Raw genomic sequence first — 23,616 nt, 5'->3', positions numbered from 1 at the left:
ATATCCTCGCCTCACAAAAATGGATTGGTTAAACTAAAAATTTAAAGGCATCCATAAGGATTTTTTTAGAGATGTGTGCCAAATCAGGGTAAATTATACACTGACCCCCCCCCCACTTTGCAAATTCCAAGTTACTCCCCTGTTATTTCACTGTTGCTGATCACAATCCTGGAACTCCCTCCCAAAAGCATTTGTTGTTGTACTTGCACTAAATGGACTGTAGCCATTCAAAAAGGCAGCTCAAAACAGGCTTCTCTAGACCAATTAGCTACGGGCAATAAATGCTGGTACAGCCATGAACTACCCAACCCCTAAATGATTAAAGAAAGATTTCCATTTCTTAAGATAGCTTCTAACAAAGCCATAATTTTAGTAATAAAGTCTCCTTGACCCAAATGCTCTCCTAAAAGGGAATGGTTTCTATGTATTTAACCTAGAGAATCTCTTTGTTGTTTTAGAGACCTTGATCAGAGCACCCCTGAGCCTTGTAAACTTGATGACATTGAAACCTGCTTTGTGCAAGCTGTTATTGTGGCTTTGCTCTGTCTGTCCTCCAGGGCAACCTTTGTTTCCTGATGTGCAACGTCTTAAAGTGAATGCCACACACCTGCTGTAACCTCATTTTCCACTTGCAGCCTTCTGGTTTCCACCTGGAGTTCAGAAACTTTAGGGCTTGAGACACCTCCTTCCATGTGCTTAACCCAACCTCCACACTCCAGTCCTTGTTATCGCATAGACTGCGATTACACACAACTCATTGTTAGCCACCAACAGTTCTCATTAATAGCTATTCACCCTCCAAGCCAGATTGTTATCCACTCCTTTGTCTGTCTGCTCTTCTCTCTCTTTGAGCTGTATCTCCACCTATCATTTACTCCTTAACCCCCACCCCCACCGTGTCTTCTGCATGAAAACCAAGATTTTCCTAGCTACCATCAGTTCTGAGATAGGTCACTCAAACCGAAATGTTATGTCTGATTTCTCTCCACAGATGCTGCCAGACCTGTTGCATTTTCTGCTTCCGTTACTCCAAATATAATGTGGTGTCACAATGAAAGAAAATCACCAATTCCTACTTCAAGCTCTTGAGTTAACAGGACAATGTTCCACAAATCTTTTGGATTGTTTACAGGCTAGCTTTTCATGATTTGTGAACATTGCAACCTATTTCTCTGTGGCACTGAATGGGTCCTAACCTTTTGGCATTTGGAAATAATAGGGTCTGAATGTAGATGGATATGGTAGGTAGCAGAGAAGGCAGAACTGAGTCTCTATCTTGCAGGTCAAGCTATTGTTTGACAACTAAAGCTGTCTTGGGAACAGTCCAATTGAGTTTGGTTGCTATAGCTGCTTTCCTAATATCTGTCAGTTTATCTCCTCTATCAAAAAAGAGTGGAATTTGGTAGTAAATTTTGTTTTTTTTTTCTCCACAAAGCAATCAAACATTGTCTTGTATACTTGAAAAAAACGTTTTGTGTTAGTGAAGAAGCTCTAAAATGTTGCATTGGATTTCATTTCCAATTGGCTGAACTTAGCCACATGGGATCAAAGTGTATTGATATTGTTAAGTGTGGAGGCAGTGCTGGAACTTGTTGCGACAAGTCATTGTGAAAGTGCATAGAAAAACAATAGAAAATGGATATCTATTTGTGAGCCACCTTTCAGTTTAAAAGATGCTGCTGTTTAAAGGGTCAGCTTGTCTGGAAGATACAGATTTCTGGTCCTCCCTTACCTGTTCTTACACACATTTTGTAAAATGAAAGTAGTAAGATGTCAGGCAATGAGCTGAATTAGAACACCAATAGCCAGGGCAGCTGGTTGAAATTTAAATTCAATTCATAAAATCTGGAATTGAAAGTTATGGTGGCAACAAAGCTATCATTGATTTGTCATAAAAATACCATTTGGTTCACTGAATGCCATCTTTAGGGAAGGGATTCTTGCTGTCTCATCCTGAGGGTCCACACCCACAGCAAGTGTCCTAGCAAGCGACTCAGTTCAAGGGCAATTAAGGTTGCGCAACTTCCACTGGATTTGGCTGAGAAGCACAACAAAGAATTGAAGAGGCATGTACTGAGCTAGATAATCTTAGCTGATTTTGTCTTTCTAATTTATTCTTGGGATTTGCTGGTTGGACGAGTGTTATTGCCATCTCTAATTGTCCTTAAAAAGGTAATAGTACATTCTGCTGCATTAGTACAGATAAAAGAAACGGACTTTAGTGGCAGGGAAAGCTAAAGGGAGGTGTGTGTGTGTGTGTGTGTGTGTGTGTGTCCGTCCGTTCGTCCGTGTCTGGCCGACTTGTGTTCTTGAATTTACGGTCTCACTTACAGCTGAAATAAATGATTTTTTAATCAGCAAGGGAATTGAGGATTTTGGTGAAAAGGCAGAGAAATGGAGTTAATGGATATCTGAGCAGTCGTGATATGATTGAATTACAGAGCAGACGCAATGGACTGAATGGCCTACTTCTGCTCCTATGTCTTATGGACTTACTAATGAAGCCTTTCAATGTTTAAGTCATGAAAACCACAAATCCATACACGCACTGTATACAATGTCCAATGATAAAAAATGTGAATGAAGTATGACTACTTTTATTTGTTAAAGGGATGTGAGTACAATTGGCAAGGCCAGGACTTTTTGTCCTCCAAGGCAGTGAGAACTACCCCTGGAACTGATGCAGGAGGAATATCAGAATTCAGGATTTTTGATCCAATGACCATGAGGAAGTAATGATAATTACATCACTTGTTAGTATAGAACTTGAACATTGCTGAAAAGAGAGACAATTTAAAGTTTTTTGCATCTTGCTGATCTCAGGACAATTTGCAAGAAAGCCAAATTTCAAACGTACAACTTAATTACTGCAGAAGAAAGGGGTACTTTTGTTGGCCTGTAGACTCTCATTGGTGGAGTTATTGTCACGGAGAAAGTAACAGGGGACTATTGTCTCCCCAAGCTCTAAGGTAATTCATCAAAACCTGAACAGATTCCTTGTTTAAATTTCCATGCCCATATATTGCCAGCTGCATAGGTCGCACGTCTTGACCAGGCAACTGGCAAGTCTCTTTGAGTCCGCATTTAGGCAGGCCAACCTTGTCTTCCCAACATCAGCAACAGACCAAACACCAGCTTATCTTTTGTGCGTCAAATCACTGGTCCACTCTGGACATAAAGTCACCTTTGAAGCAAAAGTGAGTACTGCAGATGCTGGAGATTAGAGTCAAGATCAGGGTGTTGATAGAAAAGCACAACAGGTCAGGCAGCATACAAGGAGCATGAAAACTCACGTTTTGGGCATTACCCTTCAGGAATGAGGCTGGGAGCCATGGGGGTGGAGAGTTAAATGGGAGGAGGATAGGGCTGGGGTGGGGGGTGGGGAGGTAGCTGAGAGTGCAATAGGTGGATGGAGTGTGGGGTAAAGGTGATAGGTCAGAGGGGAGGGTGTTGCAGATAGGCAGAAATGAAGATGGACAGATGGGACAGGTCATGAGGACGGTGCTGAGCTGGAAGGTTAGAACCGGGGTAAGGTTGGGGAGGGGAAATGAGGAAACTGGTGAAATCCACGTTGATGCTGTGGGGTTGGAGGGTCCCGAGGTGGAAAATGAGGTGTTCTTCCTCCAGGCGTTGGGTGGTAAGAGTGGGGTTGGAGGCGGCCCAGGACCTGCATCTTCCACCTCTGAACTCTTGAATCCAGTCATCTTCGTCATGCATTGTTTAAATTAGCTGATTCTTATTGGTCTGGTTATCTTTGTCCATATCCAGCAGATGACATTCTTGTCAGTCGCTTTAGTCAATGTAGTAGTATTCAATTGTCGTTATATTCATTATTGAACCTTTTATATTTAGTGGTTAACATCAGTGTAGCTTACAGATTTCAATTACTTGTTCATCTCAAACCTGTTTGAGTCAAGGTATAATTGAACATGCAGATGGTGTTTTAAGATTACTTGAGCCATTACATTATTAAAAACAGAACAAACATGTAACACAATTATTTTAAAAGAAACCACCAGTAAACAGATCAATGGCTATAAGCCTCTGTTCCATTTTCCCTTCTTCTCCGCTATGCTGCCCAAAATCAGTTGGTGAGAGTTTTGCGGTGAGGATAGTTGAATCATTTTCGATCCCTGAATGACTTGGAAGCTAAATGGATTATGCTGATCAGTGTGTGGTTGTCCCTTGTTTCAAGTATGATTGAATCTTCAGAAATATCTTTGTTACTGCTGGGTGTTTACAATTGACGGATTCTAATGTGCAAACCTCGGTTCTTCTCGCACCTCACAGTCTGGTCTCCTTAAATCAGTCATTTGTTGACGTCTTCAGGTGGCTTTTTGAATTTAAAAAAAAATAAGTTGCCCTGGTGTGTGTTTGCAAAGTGTGGGACATTGCAATTTAAACATCATTCTTACCCAGTTTTAGCAGGCACATTAAATATCACTTTGTTTGTTTGTTTTCATTTGAATCTTTGCTTCCCCTTTTTTTTTGCTTCATCCATGGACGCTTACCTATTTTCAGCTCCCTCTGTGGTTCAAAGCTGTGCTTTGTTGAACACATGTGGAGCAGGCTAGAGAGACAGTGATCTACTCCTGGTTCTAATTTGTGTTTGATGCCAATTGTACAAACACTTGACAAGGTTTTGCTATGAGCTGTGTTTTCAGTTTGTGCTGAATGGATGCAGCTGGGCTCCAATAATGGCTAGCAGGTCCTGGTTCCATTTACCCATCTCCATTTTACCATCAGCAAGTTTTAATTTGGCCCAAACACTGGGAAACTGCTCAAATTGTGACTCCTTGGCTCAAAGGTAAAAATTCAATTCCGCATGCAAGGGCTAACTCATGGAAATTTCTTGATATACCCCCATTACCCCAACTCTGTTGCACCTTTGAATATTGTGCATGACTCTCAAAGACTTGATGCCACCTATTGCTCTATAGGTTTTCAGCTTAATCTCCAGTGCGCCACTTAAGGCACTAAAAACCTCTGTAATGTTGAGTTGAATTGGATTTATTATCACGTGGACATAGGTACAGTGAAGAGCTTTGTCTTGCGAGCAATACAGGCAGATCACAGAGTTAAGTAGCATAGATAAGTAAATAATAGGTAAACAGCGGCAAAAACAAAAACACAGGTACAGGCGAATGTTCAGAGTTTGAGAGTCCATTCAGTATTCTAACAACAATAGGGCAGAAACTGTTTTGAAACTGGCTGGTGTGTGTTCAGGCTTCTCTACCTTCTCCCTGATTGTAGAAAAGCATTGCCAGGGTGGGATGGATCTTTGAGAACGCTGGCAGCCTTTCCTTGACCGCGGGCCTGGTAGATGGATTCTATAGATGGGAGGTTGTAATGTTCCAATTCTGTCCTATATTTGAGTCAGCAACATCCGAAAAGCTCTGCATTAGCTGGCAATCTAATAACAATGAATTTTTAAAATGGTTAGTTTTAATGCTGATTGATTTTTGAAGTCTTTCACTGGTCCAGCGGTAAAAATGTATGGTGGCTTCATCTGAAGGTCCATAATTTAGAAGCATTCTCCGCTCAATTTGTGAACTGAGCAAATACAGGCAGGTTGGACTACTTCAGTTTGGGAACGTGGTTGGTGTGGACTAGTTGTATGAATGGATCTGTTTCCATGCTGTATAACTCTGACTCCAGGTGTGGATCTGCTACAGCTTCCCCTCAAAAAAAGGATGCATTGCATATAATCCCTGCATCACATCAAGTAGTATGACATTGCCAATTCGCAATGAGCCATGAGTTTGCCTTTCCTGGGTGTTACCTGAGAAGCTAAATGTGCCTCAGTATGGAAAAACTGAGCAAGTTCAGAATCTGACTGGCTGACTAGTGTCGCACAAATTGTGGCATATGTCACAGGTGGATGCAGTCTGTAGTACAAGATGACTAGAATGGGGGAGAAATTGAATGGCAACAATTTCATCCAAAAGGTGAAATATCAGACTAATCTCATGACTGTGGATATCAACACCCATCAAAGACTGAAGGGATGCCCAAGTATCTAAAACATTATATTATTTCTACCAACATTTGCCTTTCATCTGTTTTTAATGAAATTGAAAGGCCTTAATAAATTATACAGTTGAAGAATAGAACAAAGCTTCAGCCAACTGGAATCCTTGCAGAAATTTTGGGTTCCAACCTTGATCACAAAATCCAGTTTGAAACTTGAATACAATAGTGCCACGGTGACACTCTCTGGAGAAGGCATTTTAAACGAATTTGCACTGGGTAGATATGAGGTGTTCACTGCACTATTTGAATGTGAGCAGCAGCATCCCCATTGGTAACTTGCTCAAAGACTATCCTTCAACCAACTGTTTCTCTTGTGCAGGAAAACTGCTGGAAATCTGAAACAACAGCAGGAGAAACTCAGCAGGTCTGAGAAACCGTTAGCATTTTGAGTCCGGCATGACTACTTTTAGAACTTTTAGTTTAACTGATTGTGTGTAAATTGGCTGCTGCAAAGCATTTCAAGAGTTCTATGTTAGCTGTAAATTTGGCGTGCAATATAGCAGCCCCTTTAATGTAATTGTAAACCTGGATTGTTTTTAATTAATTCGCTAGATTTGGGTGCAGCTGGCAAAGCTGACATTCACTGTCCTTCCCTATTTGAGAAAGTGATGAACTGTTCTCTTAAACTTCTCCAGTCCTTTCTCTCAAATGGGGGTCTTGCAAGATCAGAGACTGTGAACAGAATCGACCACACTGCTGTAGACCAGGAAGCCTGATAAGGACAACCGATTTCAAGGCACTGATAGTGAATTGACAGGACAGGTTGTTGGTAGCCTTTAATGCTGAAGAAGGGCTCATGCCCGAAACGTCGATTCTCCTGCTCCTTGGATGCTGCCTGACCTGCTGCGCTTTTCCAGCAACACATTTTCAGCTCTGATCTCCAGCATCTGCAGTCCTCACTTTCTCCTTGGAACAAGACTCTCCAACTTAGTTACTTTTTACAAAGAAAAAGCAAAACCAATCCCTTCATGGTTTAAATTGTTTTGAAATAGCCGACCATTACTTAATTGGAGAAAGACTCCAAAGTGATGTGCATTAAAGACAAAAAAGTGCAAGTGTGCAGCAAGTAATTAAGAGGCAAATTTTAAATTTTATTGCCAAGTTGGAGTTTAAAATGGGGAGATCTCACTGCAATTGTGCAGGGTGCTGGTGGGATCACAGCTGGAACATTGTGTTCAGTTTTGATTCCTGTATTTACATAAGGATTTACTGGCACTGGAAGCTGTTTGAAAGAGACTGACTGTGACTCAGCTGATAGCTAGGATGAAGGGATTGACTCATCAAGAACAGCTGAACAAGTTAGGCCTTTACTCATGAGAGTTTAGAAGAATGAGCGTGATCTTCTTGAAACAAACAAGATTCTGATAGCATATAGTATATCGAGGTGTTTTCATTAGTAGTGAATCTCAAACCATTTACAGAATGAGGAGACATGAAGGAATTTCTTCTGCTGAAGGATAGGAAATGTCTGGAATTCTCTATCCCAGAGAGTTGTGGAGGCTAGATCACCGTTTTTGGAGGGGAGAGACTTTTGAAAATATTGGAGTTAATGGCTATGAGGGGTTGGTGTGGGGCAGATCAGCCCTGAACTTTATAGAAAGGTGAGGCAGGCTTGAGGAGCTAAGAGGCCTACTTCTAATTCAATTTCTTATATCCTTATGATCCCACGTTAAATAAATTTGTCATTTACAGATAGGAGCATGAAGACCAGATCTGTTGGATCTAATGGCCTATGTAGAATCATATAGACGTACAGCACGGAAACAGACCTGTCGGTCCAACTCATCCATTCTGACCAGATATCCCAACCCAATCTAGTCCCACCTGCCAGCACTCGGCCCATATCCCTCCAAACCCTTCCTATTCATATACCCATCCAGATGCCTTCTAAATGTTGCAATTGTACTAACCTCCACCACTTCCTCTGGCAGCCCATTCCACAAACACGCCACTCTCTGCCTGAAAAAGTTGCCCCTTAGGTCTCTTTCATATCTTTCCCTCTCACCCTAAACCTCTGCCCCTCTAGTTCTGGACTACCCCACCCTAGGGAAAAGACCTTGTCTGTTTACCCTATCTGTACCCCTCATGATTTTATAAACCTTGATAACGTCACCCCTCAGCTTCCGACGCTCCAGGGATAACAGCCCTAGCCTATTCAATCTCTGCCTTAGCTCTCATCCTCCAATCCTGGCAACATCCTTGTAAATCTTTTCTGAATCCTTTCAAGTTTCACATTCTTCCGATAGTATGCTGTTATTCTGCATAATGTATATAATGTTCACATCCCTGTAATAATTAGTGAATCAGGTGGCTTTTTCGTTATTCATTCATAGGATGTGGGTGCTGCTGGGTAGGCCAGCTGCCTGCCCATCTGTATTTCCCAGAGGACAGTTCAGTGTCAACCACATTGCTGTGGCTCTGTAGTTGAAAATAGGCCAGACCAGATAAGGATGACCAACTGAAAGACACTAGTGAACCAGATGGCTTTCTCTGACAATTGGCAACAGTTTCATGGTCATACTTAGACTCTTAATTTCAAATCCCTTTTTTTATTTGGATACGGCTTCCATCATCTGTCATGGTGAGAACATTAGCTGAGTTTCTGGATTTGTAGTCGAGTGATGATACCGCTTGGTCATCACCTCCTGACAATCTAATAGTTTTATGTCATCGCCCTGAGAAGTGGTGGATGCGACGGGGACAATTACAACATTTAAGACCATAAAACATAGGAGTGGAAGTAAGGCCATTCGGCCCATCGAGTCCATTCCACCATTTAATCATGGCTGGCATTTCAACTCCACTTACCCACACTCTCCCCATAGCCCTTAACTTGAGATCAAGAATTTATCAAACTCTGCCTTGAAGACATATAACATCCTGGTCTCCGCTGCACTCCATAGCAATGCATTCGACAGACCCACCACTCTCTAGCTGAAGAAATGTCTCCTCCTTTCCATTCTAAATGGACCCCCTCTAATTCTCAGGCTATGCCCACTGGTCCTAATCTCCCCATCTAATGGAAACAATTTCCCACTGTCCACCCTTTCTAAGCCATGCATTATTATTTTTTAAGTTGCTATTAGATCTCCCTTCAATCTTCTGAACACTAATGAATACATTCTCAGAATCCTAAGCTGATCGTCGTATGTCAGGCCTACCATTCCAAGGATCATCTGTGTGAATCTCCACTGGACACACTTCAGTGCCAGTAGTCCTTCCTGAGGTGTGGGGCCCAAACTGGACACAGTATTCTAAATAAGCTCTAACTAGAGCTATATAAAGTCTCTGAAGCACATCACTGCTTTTATATTCCAACCCTTTAGGGATAAATGACAATATGACATTCGCTTTCTTAATCACAGACTCAACCTGCAAGTCAACCTTTAGAGAATCCTGGATTAGCAGTCCCAGAATCCCTTTGTACTTTGGCTTCTTTTTTCACCATTTAGAAAATAGTCCATGCCTGTATTCTTTTTTCCAAAGTACAAGACCTCTCATTTGCTCATGTTGAATTTCATCAGCCATTTCCTGGACCACACTCCTAAACTGTCTAAATCTTTCTGCAGCTGCTCCACCTCCTCAGTGTTACCTGTCTGTCCACCTAACTTCGTATCATTGGCAAACTTCACCTGAATGCCTCCGGTCCCTTTATATATAAATGATCTGGATGATGTGAACAGCTGCGGCCTCTACACGAACCCTGCGGGACACCACTTGTCACCAGCTGCCATTCATTCCAACTTTCTGCCTTCTGTCAGACAGCCAATCCTCAATCCATACCAGTAGCTCACCGTGAACACCATGAGCTGCCCTCTTACTCAGCAGCCTCCTGTGAGGCACCTCATCAAAGGCCTTTTGGAAGTCTAGATAGATAACATCCACTGGGTATCCTTGGTCTAACCTACTTGTTACCTCTTCAATGAATTCTAACAGGTTTGTCAGGCACGACCTCCCCTCAGTAAATCCATGCTGACGTATTCTACTTTGACTCTGCATTTAGAATTTAGAAATCCCATCCTTAACGTTGGATCCTAGAATTTAAAAGCCATTGGGATAGATACATGAATAGGAAAGGTTTGAAGTGATTTGGGCAGATGGGGCGAGTTTGTTTTGGGATTATGTTCGGCTTGGACTGGTTGGACCAAAGGATGTGTTTCTGTGCTATATGACTCCATGATAAAGTTATGTAAATGACTAACTTTCAATTTCCCAGATGCTGCGGTTAGATTTGAACTTGTATTTCCGGTTTATTTGATTAACCTCCGGGGGTTACTAGTCCAGGATTAGAACAATATTTTCATATCCATATGTTACCATCCATGTTGATTCAAATCATGGTTTAAAACATGAAATTTGGATCCATCTCCAATCTTTTTGCTGACTGTGACTCAGCCAAGTTGTCAACTATAGATAGTGAACGTTTTAGCAGTGCTGTCATTGAACAAATTTTCGTAATCCTGTGATAGGATTTGCATTTGCATGATTCAACCAGGTTTTGGTCCTTGATCAAAGCAAACAGCAGCTCATTACTCAACTGCAACCAGCGTTTGGATGGAAAATGTGAGTTGTTGTTGTTTTATAACCTGTTGTACATAAAGCATGTTAATAGTTGTGAGGACCACACACCAATATGTCTGTGACCGGGAGGTTATAAAGGTCCTTTAGGGTCATTTTAAAACCTGAACATACAGATAATGATTGCCAATTCCAAGTCTGCGCTGACTCATTCTTGTGGGCTTGAATCTGCAATTGACTCCACGTTCTGAGCTGTATCATGTTATTAATTGCTGCTTCTGCCTGATTTTCACCGCCACCCTCCTCTCCCCTCACTGGAAATGGCCAGCTAGACCACAGTAGAATATTTTCAGCCTTCTAATTTTAACTGGGGTACTGGTTTACATAAATGCAGCTAATGTAGCATGAGTAATGTATGAATGGTGTATGAAATGTTTATTCCATATAAAGTGATCATAGTTGTGGGGATGAGCATTGCTGTTGATGAAACCTAGACTCTGCTCCTTTTACTAACTTTGGAGCATTTTGTTGCTGAGAAAGGCTATGTAAATAGAAGAGGAGATTCCATAACCCTTACTGCTATCAATAAAACGAATTAAGCCCAAAACTCTGGTCATCCAAAATCAAAAGGAAGTGAGTCGAAGACTTGGTAAATGGTCTCGTCAGAATTAATTGATGACTGTGACAAATCCTGGTCTTAAATGCCTTGTTGCTTAGTAAACAATACCCTTCCTCATGACCCAATGATTAACGCTTTCCTTAATTAAACTGAGTGGGCAGATGAACCAGTCCTCAGCAGATGCTGATTTTTGCTTCACTGAACTGGAGTGATTATGCATGACACCAAATTGGGAGGAGGATCCCATACCTGCCCAAACTCCGCTTGCAGTGTTAGCTGAGGAAACATTTGCACTTGCGCTACTGACAAAAGGGCCAGGGATCTGGGCCCAGGGGAGGGAGGAGGCTGGCGGCTGATGAATGTGCCTTCCCCACCCCTGCAGAAGCCAGGCGTGGGAGCGGGGAAGACCTGTGTTGAGAGTTAGGATAGGAAAGGCTGGCACAGGAACTGGCACAGGACAAGGCCTGCACCAGGTCTGATGGAGTGGTGACGGGGACATCTGGCACCAGGAGTCAGCCTCCTTTTTGTTTTGGTGAGGATGATTTGGAATCAAACCCATTTAGTTTTTATTCAAAAATCTAAAAATCTCAAGCACTTTTCTAAATGTATGCTCCACGTCTGAGCCCAGCTGCTCCTGTCTATTGCTTACCAATGACATTGGTTTTCCCTTTGCGTGTATGCACTCTTTGTGCCATCTGCAGATTGTGATTCATATAAACACTGTCTTTTTGAAGTGCAGTGCAAGGAAAGGAAAAGGTATGTGGTGACTGGGAGCCCAGTAGATATCGTAGTTTTCATTTCCACTTTCTTTCCACTATTCCTTCTGTTCTCCGTAACAAGAGTTCATACCATGAGCTCCCAAATGAGGAATTGCAGATTTGTACTGGGAAGACGAGGACTACCAATAAGTTATGGGAGTGGGAAAAAAATTGGCAAATGTTATATAATGTGAGTAAATGTGGTTATGCACTTTGGCAGGAATAATAGATAAGCTAAATATTATTTAAAAAGAGAAGAGAGAGAGAATGTGGAAGCCCTGGGACAGTGGAGTTTGGGAGTCCCCATCATGAATCATGGAAATCGCTAGCATCCAATTTCAGCAATTAATAAGGAAAACATTATGGACTGTTGACCTTTTGAGTTCTAAGGGAATGGAATATAAAAATATGGAAGGTCTTGCCAAAACTATACAAGACACTCATCAGGTCACAGCTGGGTATACTGAGGGCTCCTAATCTAAAGAAAGATTATAGTAGCATCAGAGACCATCCAGATCATCACTAGGCTGATGTTAGCACTGTCTTATGAGAAGAGCTTGGATAAATTAGGCCTGATTTTTGGAGGAGGTGGACAAAGTTCAAAATCCTACAACACCAGGTGATAGTCCAAGAAGTTTGTTTGGAAGCACTAGCTTTCGAAGAGCTGTATCTTCATCAGGTAGTTGTGGAGCAGAATCATAAGACACAGAACTTAAGGCAACAGGATTGCAGTGTCACGGAACTGAAACTAACCTGATCATGCTAAAAGATGAAAGACTAGCTAAATTTGGTTAATATTACAGTCCATGACACTGCAATCTTGTTGCTATAAATCCTGTGTCTTATGATTCTGCTCCATAACCACCTGATGAAGAAGTAGTCCTTCCAAATAAATCTGTTGGACTGTAACCTGGTATTGTGTGATTTTTAACTAGATTAGGCCTGTACTTTTTGTAATATGGAAGAATGAGTAGCAATCTTATTGAAACTTAGATTCTTGAGAGACTTAATAGAGTCATTCAATGTGTACAAGGCTGAGAGGGACAGATTTTTAACACGAACAGAATTTAGGATTATAGGGAATATACAGAAAATGCAGGAAGCTGGAGTTGAGGACTTGCAGATCAGCCAAGGTCTCTCTGAATGGCACAACAGAGTCAATGGACTGAATGGCCTACTTCTGCTCCTATGTCTTTTGGCCTTAACCTGGAACATAGTGCATACTGGTATCCTTCTGTAAAGGCGGACCTTGTATTTCTAGAAGTATTTTTGCAGTATCTCATGGTGCTTGGCAGCCAATGAAGTACATTGTGTGCACTACATTCACTGTTGTGATATACAAAACACAGCAGCTGATTTGCGCACCATGAGCTCCAACAAACAATTAAATAAATGACCAGACAATTGGGTGGAGTCTTCTTGCTCAACATCCTCCGCTGTCAAACTCCTCCATTGTCAAACTCACTCCCAACATCAAGCTCAACCCTCCCACCATCACCGTTGACCTGTCAAGGTTACTCCCTGGATTCTCCCATTTTTCACTTTTTTTGATCTGGCCTCAATATTCCCTGTTTTGTGTTTGTGCTGTCTTTGACTGAAGGAATGTCAGTTACTAACATAGAGGTCCCTCTCTCTGTTCTCCCCCCATAAAGCCTCTGAGGAGTTCCATGACCCAACCCCCACTTCCCCAGCTTTGCAGGACAGTCACCACCCGAACACAACACAGCAGCTCAGCCTTCTCTCCCCTTGTACATCAGGTTCCCACACTAGAAAAGCAGCTCCAACTCATTCCAAATCCACCAGGATGACAAGTTCACCAGCTGCCTGCTCGTCATGAATTTGAAGGCACCTGATTTTCATTTGTTGGCAACTTGATCACAAAGGCACAATTTTTATCAGGCAACCCTGTGTTTTAATGAGTACTTAAGTCGGAGTGATGCATTAAAAATAGGTTCCCCTGTTTTGTCATTGGGAGCTGCAATCCCTGCCAACTTGTTTCCAATTTTCGTTTTGCTAGCGGGAAGTTAGAATTTTGCCTCATGCCCCATTTAAGTGCTCCCAGCTGCCTTTGTTCCAGTTCCAGCTCCTAGGAGCTTCTCTAGATTCCCTGTGATTTGGGTCACAGTTGCAGGCTGAGTGTTGGATAAGACACTAGCAAAACCTATGTGATTTTTCTTCAATGTCTGTTATATTTCTGCAGACATGCTGCTTTTTCCTTTCTGAGCAGTGAAAGTTGCTCCATTGAGCAGTTGCAGAGTAAGCTGTGGCTAAAGCACATGGCAGTCTGTTCTGGCAGGCAGGTTGCTCCTACAATAGTTTTCTCGCAACCTAATGATCATAGAACCATGAGATGTTAGAGTAGAAGTCAGCATTCAGCACATTGAGTCTACTCTGCCATTCAAGGAGATCACTGTTGATCTGATGATCCTTAATACCCATCGTGACATAGAGATCTGCAGCGCAGAAAAAAGACTCTTTGGCCCATTGTGTCCACACCAGTCAAAAACAACCACTTAACTTTTTTGTAATTCTATTTTCCAGCACCTGGCCCATAGCCTTGACATCACAACTGAACATCCAAATACTACTTAAATGCGATGAGAGTTTCTGCCCCCAGCATCCTTAAAGGCAGTGAGTTCCAGATTCCTGCCACCCTCCGGATGAAACTGCCTTTCCCTTTTCCTCGTAATCCTTTATTCCCACACTGATTAAAAATGTGTCCTTCTCAACCACGTATATCATTAATGACCCAGCTCTTTGCAGTAAATAATTCCACAGATTCATAAGGCTCCTGAATTCTAGCAATCCTGCAGCTAACCAGAATTGGAAAAAAATCTGTTGTAAATATGTTGTGTAATGAATGTTCCTTAATGACTGTTGTGTTTGTTTCAAGGACTCCTGGTGGGAGTGATCCTCAGGTATGGTATCCCGTCCACGAATGGTCGTGGCAAGGTTCCCATTGGTTGTGCATTGGACAACAGGGCAGTGACCACTCTACTGGTAAACGTCAGTGGAAAGTTTTATGAATATTCCCTGAAAGGCGAAATCAATTCTGGGGAAATAAACAACGTGGCACAAGATGACATGTTGAGAAAGGTAAGCTACCTTTTTTAATGTTCCGTACTGCATTCTCCAATTTGACTTCATAAAAGATTTTAATGAAACTGCTGACATCATCTGTTTGAATAAAGAGTTGTCTTCATGACTTCTGTTCAGAAAGCAAACTTCCATGGCCAACACTGAGGATTGAATATCAGAAATAGCAGCACAGATCTCTGATATCCAAACTGATACTGGAGATTGGCTTGGCTGGCCTTCATTCCTCAAGTGGTCCTCCTTCTGTCAGATATTGATTGGCTGGGGAATTTCCAGGTGTATTTTTTAAAATATCTCTGACATTTGCATTTTTCTTACTTTTTTTTAGTTTGTTTGGAGATTTGGTTAGGGTGGATGGAAAGGAAAATTAGGTGGCATGTATCTAAGAATGAAAGATGGCCTCTGTGAATTAGGGAGATGTGATCTTGGCTTAAAGGATCAAAATGTCGAAACTGTTTGTTTGGGGGTAAGAAATAGTAAGAGGAATAAGTCACTAACTACATTACAGAGTATAAATCATGAAATAATGGATTTGTAAGAAAAATATCATTTAACAATAGTGAGCAATTCAAATCTTCCTTTATAAATTGATCAGATCAAATCAAATTGGCAGGGATGGATTTGAGGACAAATTCATAGAGTACATTTAAGACAGCTTTTGTTTGGAACAGTGCATTCTGGAATGACTGAAGGACATGCTGTTTCAGATTTGGTAATGCACAATGAGATTTAATGAACAGTCTCATGGTAACCAATGCAGAAAAACGCAATCATAACACAGTATTTCATATTCATTTTGAGGATGAGAAACCAGAGTCTAAATCTAGAGTTTTAACCTTGAAAGGCTGCTATAAAGATAGTGCTGGTTAAAGTGACTGGAAAACAGATTAAAAAGTAAAGTGGCAGATGAGCAATGTTAGATGTTTATGGATGTATTTAATAATTCTCAATGTAGATACATTTCAATAAGGGAAAAAAAAACTCTAGTTAAGCACTGATGGTTCTTTGTTCTTGTAAAGATGTTAAGAATTGGTATCAAACTGGAAAACAAAAACGATGCAATGTCACCACAATTTGTGGTAGACGGATCCAGCGAGGAATGAAGAAGAATCAATGAAGAGGGAAGAAATAATTGGTGAGAGTGTATAACCAGACAGTAAAAGCTTCGACAAGAATATAAAAAGGAAGAAAGTAACTAAAGCAAACATTTGCACCTTTTAAAGAGGTGAGACTAGAGAATTTATAATGGATAACAAGGAATTTTTGCAGACTCTTTGAACATTTTTTTAAAAAGTTTACTTTTATGTTAGAATGCAATCTGATCATTCCAACAATAAATCTGTCTCTTTTTTTTTTAAGCAATTTGTCAAAGCTCTTCATCTTGTACTCACCAGGATATTTTGCAAGAAGTACTAAAGTAAAGGGAAGACAGCATTTTTACTGAGAGGAGCATGCTGATTAGTTGGTAACTGGGCTTGGACAGGGTTATCGCTGTGGAAAACATATCAGCCGGCAATGACTGACAGTTAATTGTCAAGCTTTGCTTAAATTTTAAACCAAGCAGATGGACTCTATTTTGTCAAGTAAATGCTGTGAAATTGAGCCAAAAATGGTTATTATCAATTTTTATTGACTTGAAATAGGTGCAGTATAGGTATATGTTTCTACTGTCTGCAAAGAACAGGGTGCTGAGTGTTAATGTATGTACTTCCTAGTACACACATGTGCTACACTGAAAGCATGATTGATGGTCCTAACTTGTCAGCTTCATTCTTTGCATACTCAGGATTTCTCAGCAAGTATTGTGAAATTATTTTGTCAAATTTAATGTTGGACACTGTTGCATATATTGTAAGTACAGGCTGATTGGGTTCAGTCAGTAGTTTGTTGTAAACAGTGATGTTTGTTTCATTTGATCTGCCAGTCATTGGAACGTACAACCGATACATCAAACATCATGCCTGCGCTGAAACTACATAAACCACATTACTTGTTTGTGTGTTGGACAGAATGTGTTTTTGGCTTAACAGCAGTATCCTGTTGATGGTGAACACCACTTGTGTTACTTCCACATAGTAGCAGTGTGAAGCAGCTAGTGTCACATATTGCTTAAAACTTTGAGGCACCTTATCCTTCCGGGGTGGTTTAAGCTAGACTGGACGTTTTTCAGTCTTGAGAGTGACAGCCTTAATCCTGTTCATGAATTTGTACATTGTGCAATGCGAAATTATCTTATCACGATAGCCATTATCCCTCAGGATGGCTTTGATGCACCCCAATTTCCACATCAAGCTTGCACAGGCCTGATTCAATAGATTTCTAATTATGCCAATCTTATGACTGTTAACTGTCGCTCATCAACGAGTGCATTCTCTATGGCAATGCCTCTGCCAATCAAACTCCAATTGCCAATCTATCAACACTGTCCTCTCATGCGATGTAGATGTTGCTTTAACTTGTGGGCGGCACGGTGGCACAGTGGTTAGCACTGCTGCCTCACAGCGCCAGAGACCCGGGTTCAACTCCCGCCTCAGGCGACTCTCTGTGTGGAGTTTGTATATTCTCCCCGTGTCTGCGTGGGTTTCCTGCGGGTGCTCCGGTTTCCTCCCACAATCCAAAAATGTGCAGGTCAGGTGAATTGGCCATGCTAAATTGCCCGTAGTGTTAGGTGAAGGGGTAAATGTAGGAGTATGGGTCTGGGTGGTATACGCTTCGGCGGGTTGGTGTGGACTTGTTGGGCCGAAGGGCCTGTTTCCACACTGTTAGTAATCTAATCTAAACTTCACTTTGGTATTTCTTGTTAATTGTCCTGATGAGTGCAAGATGAAAAACCTGATTGCAATATGTCTTTGTTCAGCAATACTTAAGTTCTGGACTACTAAGCAAATAAAACTAGAGCACATAGGTTTAAAGTGAGAAGGGAAAGATTTAAAACTGACCTAAGGGGCAATTTTTTCATGCAGAGGGTGGTGCGTTTATGGAATGAGCTGCCAGAGCAGGTGGTAGAATCTGGTACAATTATAACATTAAAAGGCATCTGGATATGTATACGAATAGGAAGGGTTTAGAGGGGTATGGGCCAAATGCAGGTAGATGGGACTAGGTTAATTTTAGGATATCTGGTTGGCATGGACAAATTGGACCAAAGGGTCACTTTCACTGCTGTTTGTTTCTAAGGAATAGTTGAAAATTGGGGTCAAAAAGGACCAAGGCACTTGAAATAATCACTATTGCTAATGAAATAGAACAGAGAAAACTAATGCCATTTAAATGCTGACAAGTCCCCTAATGGCCTGCTTCCTAGGGTCTGAAAAAAAAATTGCTACAGAGACTTTGAATAAATTGATTGTAAGTAATTTTGGAATATTACGTTCTAGTCCCAGTAGAATCATAAATTGAATTGATTGTCACATGTACCGAGGTGCAGTGAAAAGCTTTGTCTTGCAAGCAATACAGACAGATCACATAGTTAAGTAACATAGATAAATAAATAATAGGTAAACAGCAGCAAAAACCAAATCACAGGTACAGGTGAATGTTAAGAGTTTGAGAGTCCATTCAGTATTCTAACAACAGTAGGGTAGAAATTGTTGCATAACCAGCTGTGTTCAGGCTTCTGCACCTTCTCCCCAATGGTAGAGGTTGCAGAAAAACATTGCCAGGGTGGGATGGATCTTTGAGAATGCTGGCGGCCTTTCCTTGACAACTGGCCTGGTAGATGGATTCTATAGATGGGAGGCTGGCCTTTGTGATTGTTTGTCTGGGCTGAGTTCACCACTCTCGGCAACCGTCTCCAATCTTGAATTGTACAGTTGCCATACCAGGTAGTGATGCATCTAGACAGAATGCTATCGATGGCACACCTATATAAATTAACAAGGGTATTCGCTGTCATGCCAAATTTCCTCAGCTGCCAGAGGAAGAAGAGACATTGTTGGGCCTTTGTAACCAGTGCGTCCACACGAATAGTCCAAGAAAGCTTGTTGTGAATGACCATCCCAGGAGCTTGACACTCTCCCCTTGTTCCACCTCTGTGCTGTTAATGTGTAGGGGGAGAATGAGTAACATCTTGCTGAAAGTCAATAATGAGTTCCTTGGTTTTGCCAGCATTGAGAGCTAGGTTGATGTCAGTGTGCCATTTATCCAGGGCTTCCACCTCCCATCTGTAGTCTGCTTCATCGCTGTCTGAGATTCGACTGATTATGGTGGTGTCATCAGCGAACTTGTAAAAAGGCATTAGTCTGGTATTTGGTGACGCTGTCATGGGTTTACAGTGAGTACACACCCCTCGGGAGCTCCAATGTGAGTGTTAGTGACAATAAAATATTGTCCCCAATCTTCACTGATTGTGGCTGTGGGTCAGGAAACTGAGGATCCAGTTGCAGAGAGTGGGGCTTAGTCCGAGATCACTAAGTTTACGAATCAGTCTCGAGGAGATAATAGTGTTGACTACAGTTCAGCCTTCAATGAGTAGGATTCTTACATAGCTGTTCTTGGTGTTAGGATGTTCTAGGGTGGAGTGAAGGGCATCTGACGTGAATCTGTTGGTCCGATAAGCAAATTGGAGTTGGTCAAAAGTAGAGGGGAGGCTGAAGTTGATTAATGCCATGACCAGCCTTTCAAAGTACTTCATGATTCCCGAAGTTAAGGCCACGGGGCAGTAGTCATTGAGACATGCTACATGAGCCGCCTTCGGCATAGGGATGATGTTGGCCCTCTTGAAACAGGTAGGGACAGTGGCCTGATACAGGGAGAGGTTGAAGATGTCCGAGAAGACTTCTGGTTGATCTGCATGCTCTAAGTGCACGGCCTTATACTCTGTCTGATCCCATTGCTTTCCTTGGATTCACATGAAGGAAAATTGATCTGATCTCTAATGCAGTAACTGTTGGGATAGTTTGTCAGGACTTGTTGGAATAGGTATTATCTCTCCACCCAAATTCTGCTCAAAGTGAACATAGAAGGCATTGAGACGATCTGGAAGGGATGTCATCATTTGCTATCTTGCACTGTCTCTGTTTAGAACCTATGATGTCATTCAGTCCTTGCCATAGTCGTCGGGTGTCTGTCTGGATCTCTAGTTTGGATCGGTATTGGTCCTTGGCTGTCGTAATGGCTCTGTGAAGGTCATATTTGGGTTTCTTATGTTTGAGTGTGTCTCCTGATCTGAAGGACTCACACCTGGTTTTTAGCAAATTCTGCATGTCCTCATTCATCCAGGGTTTCCTGTTGGGGAGCACCTGGATTGACTTGCTCGGTAAGCAGTCCCCCACAGACTTGCTGATAAAGTCTGTGATCGTGATGGTATACTCGTCCAAGGTACCTGTGGACTGTTTGAACGTGGCCCCAATCAGCTGATTCCAGACAGCACCGGAGTTGATCCTCTGCCTCCAACCAGTACCGGACCTGTATCAGTGAGGGGGTCTCCTGCTTGACCTTCTGCCTGTAAACCGGGAGAAGAAACACGGCATTGTGGTCTGAGCTGCTGAAATGACGTGGGTGGGGCAAATGGAGCGGTAGGCATCTCTGACAGTGGTGTAGCAGTGGTCTAAAATGTTTGGGCCCTTGGTTGTACATGGGCAACACCTTCCTTAGATTGACTTGATTGAAGTTGCCAGTTACAATAAATAGGGTCTCCAGGGTGTTAGTGGTAGAGTACAGCACATCCAGAGCTTCCTCAAATTTTGCTTGTGGTGGTATGTTCTCAGCAGTTAGTATAGCAGTGGTAAATTCCCGTGGTAGATAGAAGGGGTGGCATTTGATGGTGAGGAATTCAAGGTTTGGGGAGCAATGGCTGCCTAGGGTTGCAATGTCTGTGCACCACAAGTTGTTGATTTTTAAAAAGCAAACCCGTCGCCCTTTGTCTTACCCGAGGATGCTGTACGGTCCATAAAATGGATAGAGAAACCATGAGACTGCACCTGTTCTTCAAAACAGGCAGAAAATGGGAAACTACAGGCCAGTTAGTCTTATCTGTCATTTTGAAAGGTTCAAAAGGAGGTAGTAGCTGGAACATTTAGAAAATTTGTAATGCAATTAGGCAGAGTCAACATAGTTTTGTGAAACATGAAAATGTGATTTGGAAATTATTGGAATCCTTTGAGCACGGTAAATGTAGGGGAACTGATAGATGTCATTTGAATTTGGATTGTCTCAAAAATGCTTGAGCAGGTTGGACCTACATTTATTGAAGTTTAGGAAAATGAGATGTGATCATATTGAAACAGACGAGATTCCGAGGAGGCTTCACAGGGTAGATACTTTTTCCCCTTCGTGTAGAATTCTTGACCCAGGTGGCCTCCCAATTTAAGACTGTAATATGGAGGAATTTCTTCTTTAATTTGCCACTAAAGTCATTAGGGTTTGGAATTATCTACCTCCTGAGAACTGAAGTCTGATTCTAAAGTACAACAGTGATGATGCTTCTAAAGTATTTCATTTGGCTGTCAGGTGCTCTAAGACATCTGGTGGTCATGATAAGTTAGTGAATCAAAGAAGAGGCTTGAAGAATTAAGGTTTATTCCTGTCCTGAGTTTTTAATGTTCATCTTCACCTGAAAAATTGCAACAGTTGAGTTTCTCCTCTGTCTAGGATGATATTTCAAATTAACATACCTGCATTTTTGATACGGAATCCCATCATGATTGTAAGTAGCATCCCAAGATGCTTCATGTAGGGTAATTTGCATTAAATATTGTTGCTCTGACCAGGCAACTACATCCACCAGTTGCTATCCCTCAGCAGCAGTTCACAAGCAGTGATAACAAATTGTTTAGTTGATTTAAATTGTTGCAATTTGCTCAGGGAATCTTTGTAGCTCACACTAATTCTTTTCTTCCTTGGGGCTTTGAAGTTTTTGGAGTTAATATGTAACAAATTGCTTCAATCCCTCCTCCTTCCTCCACCATTCCCAGGTACCTATTTTCAGAAATTCTTGATGAAGGGCTTATGCCCAAAATGTTGACTGTCCTGCTCCTTGGATGCTGTCTGACCTCCTGTGCTTTTCCAGCGCCACTCTTTTTGACACCGACTGAGTAGACTAACCTGAATCGTAGCTTTTGTAAAACTTCAAAGAATAGCAAAAATTATTTTGTGTGTGGCTTTCCAACTAAGACATTAGCTGAGGAGCCTCAAATTTTGTTATCTGTACTTCTGCTGAAGAAAAGTGTTTGAACAATCATGTCATCCAAAGCATGTTGTGAGAAATGCTGAAACTAGTTCACCTTAATTCCTGTGTTTTTTTTTAATTTGTTATTGGGTTGTGAAAGTTGCTGGCAAGACCAACATTTATTATCTAATCCTACTTGTCATTGACAAAGTGATGGTGAGTCATTGAATACCTGGAGTCCACAGTGACTTTTGGAAAAGAATTCAAAGATTTGGACCAAACAACACTGAAGAATCGATAATGTATGTGGCTTGGAAAGGAACTTGCAGGTGGTGATGCCCACATGTATCTGCTGCCTGTGATTGTTGAGATTGTAGAGGTAATGGAGTTGGAAGGTGCCATGGTGATTTTCTGCCGTGCATCTTGTCGATGGTACTCACTGCTACCACTGTATCAGTGGTGGAGGGAATGAAGGTTCAATGTGATGGATTGGGTGTAAAGCAAGTCTAGGACTGCTTTGTCCTGATTAATGTTGAGCTGCTTGAGCGCTGTTGGAGTGACACTCCTCCAGGCACGTGGACGGGATTTCTGTCACACTCCTGACTTGTCATGTAGATGATGGGTAGGTTTTAAGGAAACAGAAGGTGAATTTCTACACAATTCCCATGCTGCTCCCATAGCGTGGATTTGTATTCTCTCAGTACTGCAAATGTTCGTTCCCCCAACCCCTATGGGTTAGTACAGTTGGCTTCAAAGTCCTGGGGACTTAGTAGGAAAGGTCAGCCCAGGTTTTTATTTGGTGATTCAGACGTGGTGGGAGGGGCAATACACAAGTTTGTGATATCTTGAGATTAGCTATGATATTCCTGTGGTTAAATGACACATACATTCACATGTGAAGAACAATCACTTGAGAGTCAGCACCAAGTAAAGCAGATGAAAGGAAAATCCCATCCCAGTGCTACACGATTGTATGTGCAGCTAAAGGGCAACAGACAGAATCTCTTTTGAGCAAGCTGATAACCTAGCAAGGTAGAATTCTCTTTCTGCGTGTATTATTCCTATTGTTGCCACAGAGCTTAAGTGATGTTGGCTAAAAAGTCCCTAAATAACTGTCTGGCTAAACTTGCAATGGAGAGGATTCCCCTAGCAGTCCAGTTTGAACCATGAAATTACCAATCGGGAAAGTGAAAAGTCCCCAGTGTTAGGCAGTACTGTGGTGGCTAATTTTCAAAAATAAACCAACTTTTGTGCTTTTAAAAAATTTCCTACTTCATCAGAACAACAACGTTAAGGTGCATTTGTATTTTTCCAGCTTCCTTTTATTTGACTTTTTTTTTTGACCCAGTCCCCCACCTCCATCTTCTCCTCTCAGACTCTCATTCCTACTCGGGAGCCAATTGCATGAATTCTGGTCCCTGCCTAGCACTTGGCCCAAGTGAGCACATACAGTACCTTAGGGGAGCTTTGATAGTGAACTGCAA

General features: G+C 41.8%; 1 protein-coding gene across 2 annotated transcripts in view; it reads left to right on the top strand.

Moving 5' to 3' along the window:
• Positions 1-23,616, top strand: part of slc9a7 (solute carrier family 9 member 7) — a 145,030-nt gene that overhangs the window by 45,559 nt on the left and 75,855 nt on the right. For both annotated transcript variants that reach the window (XM_043692310.2, XM_043692311.2), the window contains exon 2: positions 14,822-15,024. In XM_043692310.2, the coding sequence (XP_043548245.1) occupies positions 14,822-15,024 (203 nt within the window). The remainder of the gene's footprint in view (positions 1-14,821; positions 15,025-23,616) is intronic.

Source organism: Chiloscyllium plagiosum, unplaced genomic scaffold (genome assembly GCF_037043375.1).
Source record: "Chiloscyllium plagiosum isolate Xiang-an unplaced genomic scaffold, Cpla_swu_hap1 HiC_scaffold_6, whole genome shotgun sequence".
Lineage (NCBI taxonomy): Eukaryota > Metazoa > Chordata > Chondrichthyes > Orectolobiformes > Hemiscylliidae > Chiloscyllium > Chiloscyllium plagiosum.
This window is presented reverse-complemented; position numbering and strand designations above follow the sequence as displayed.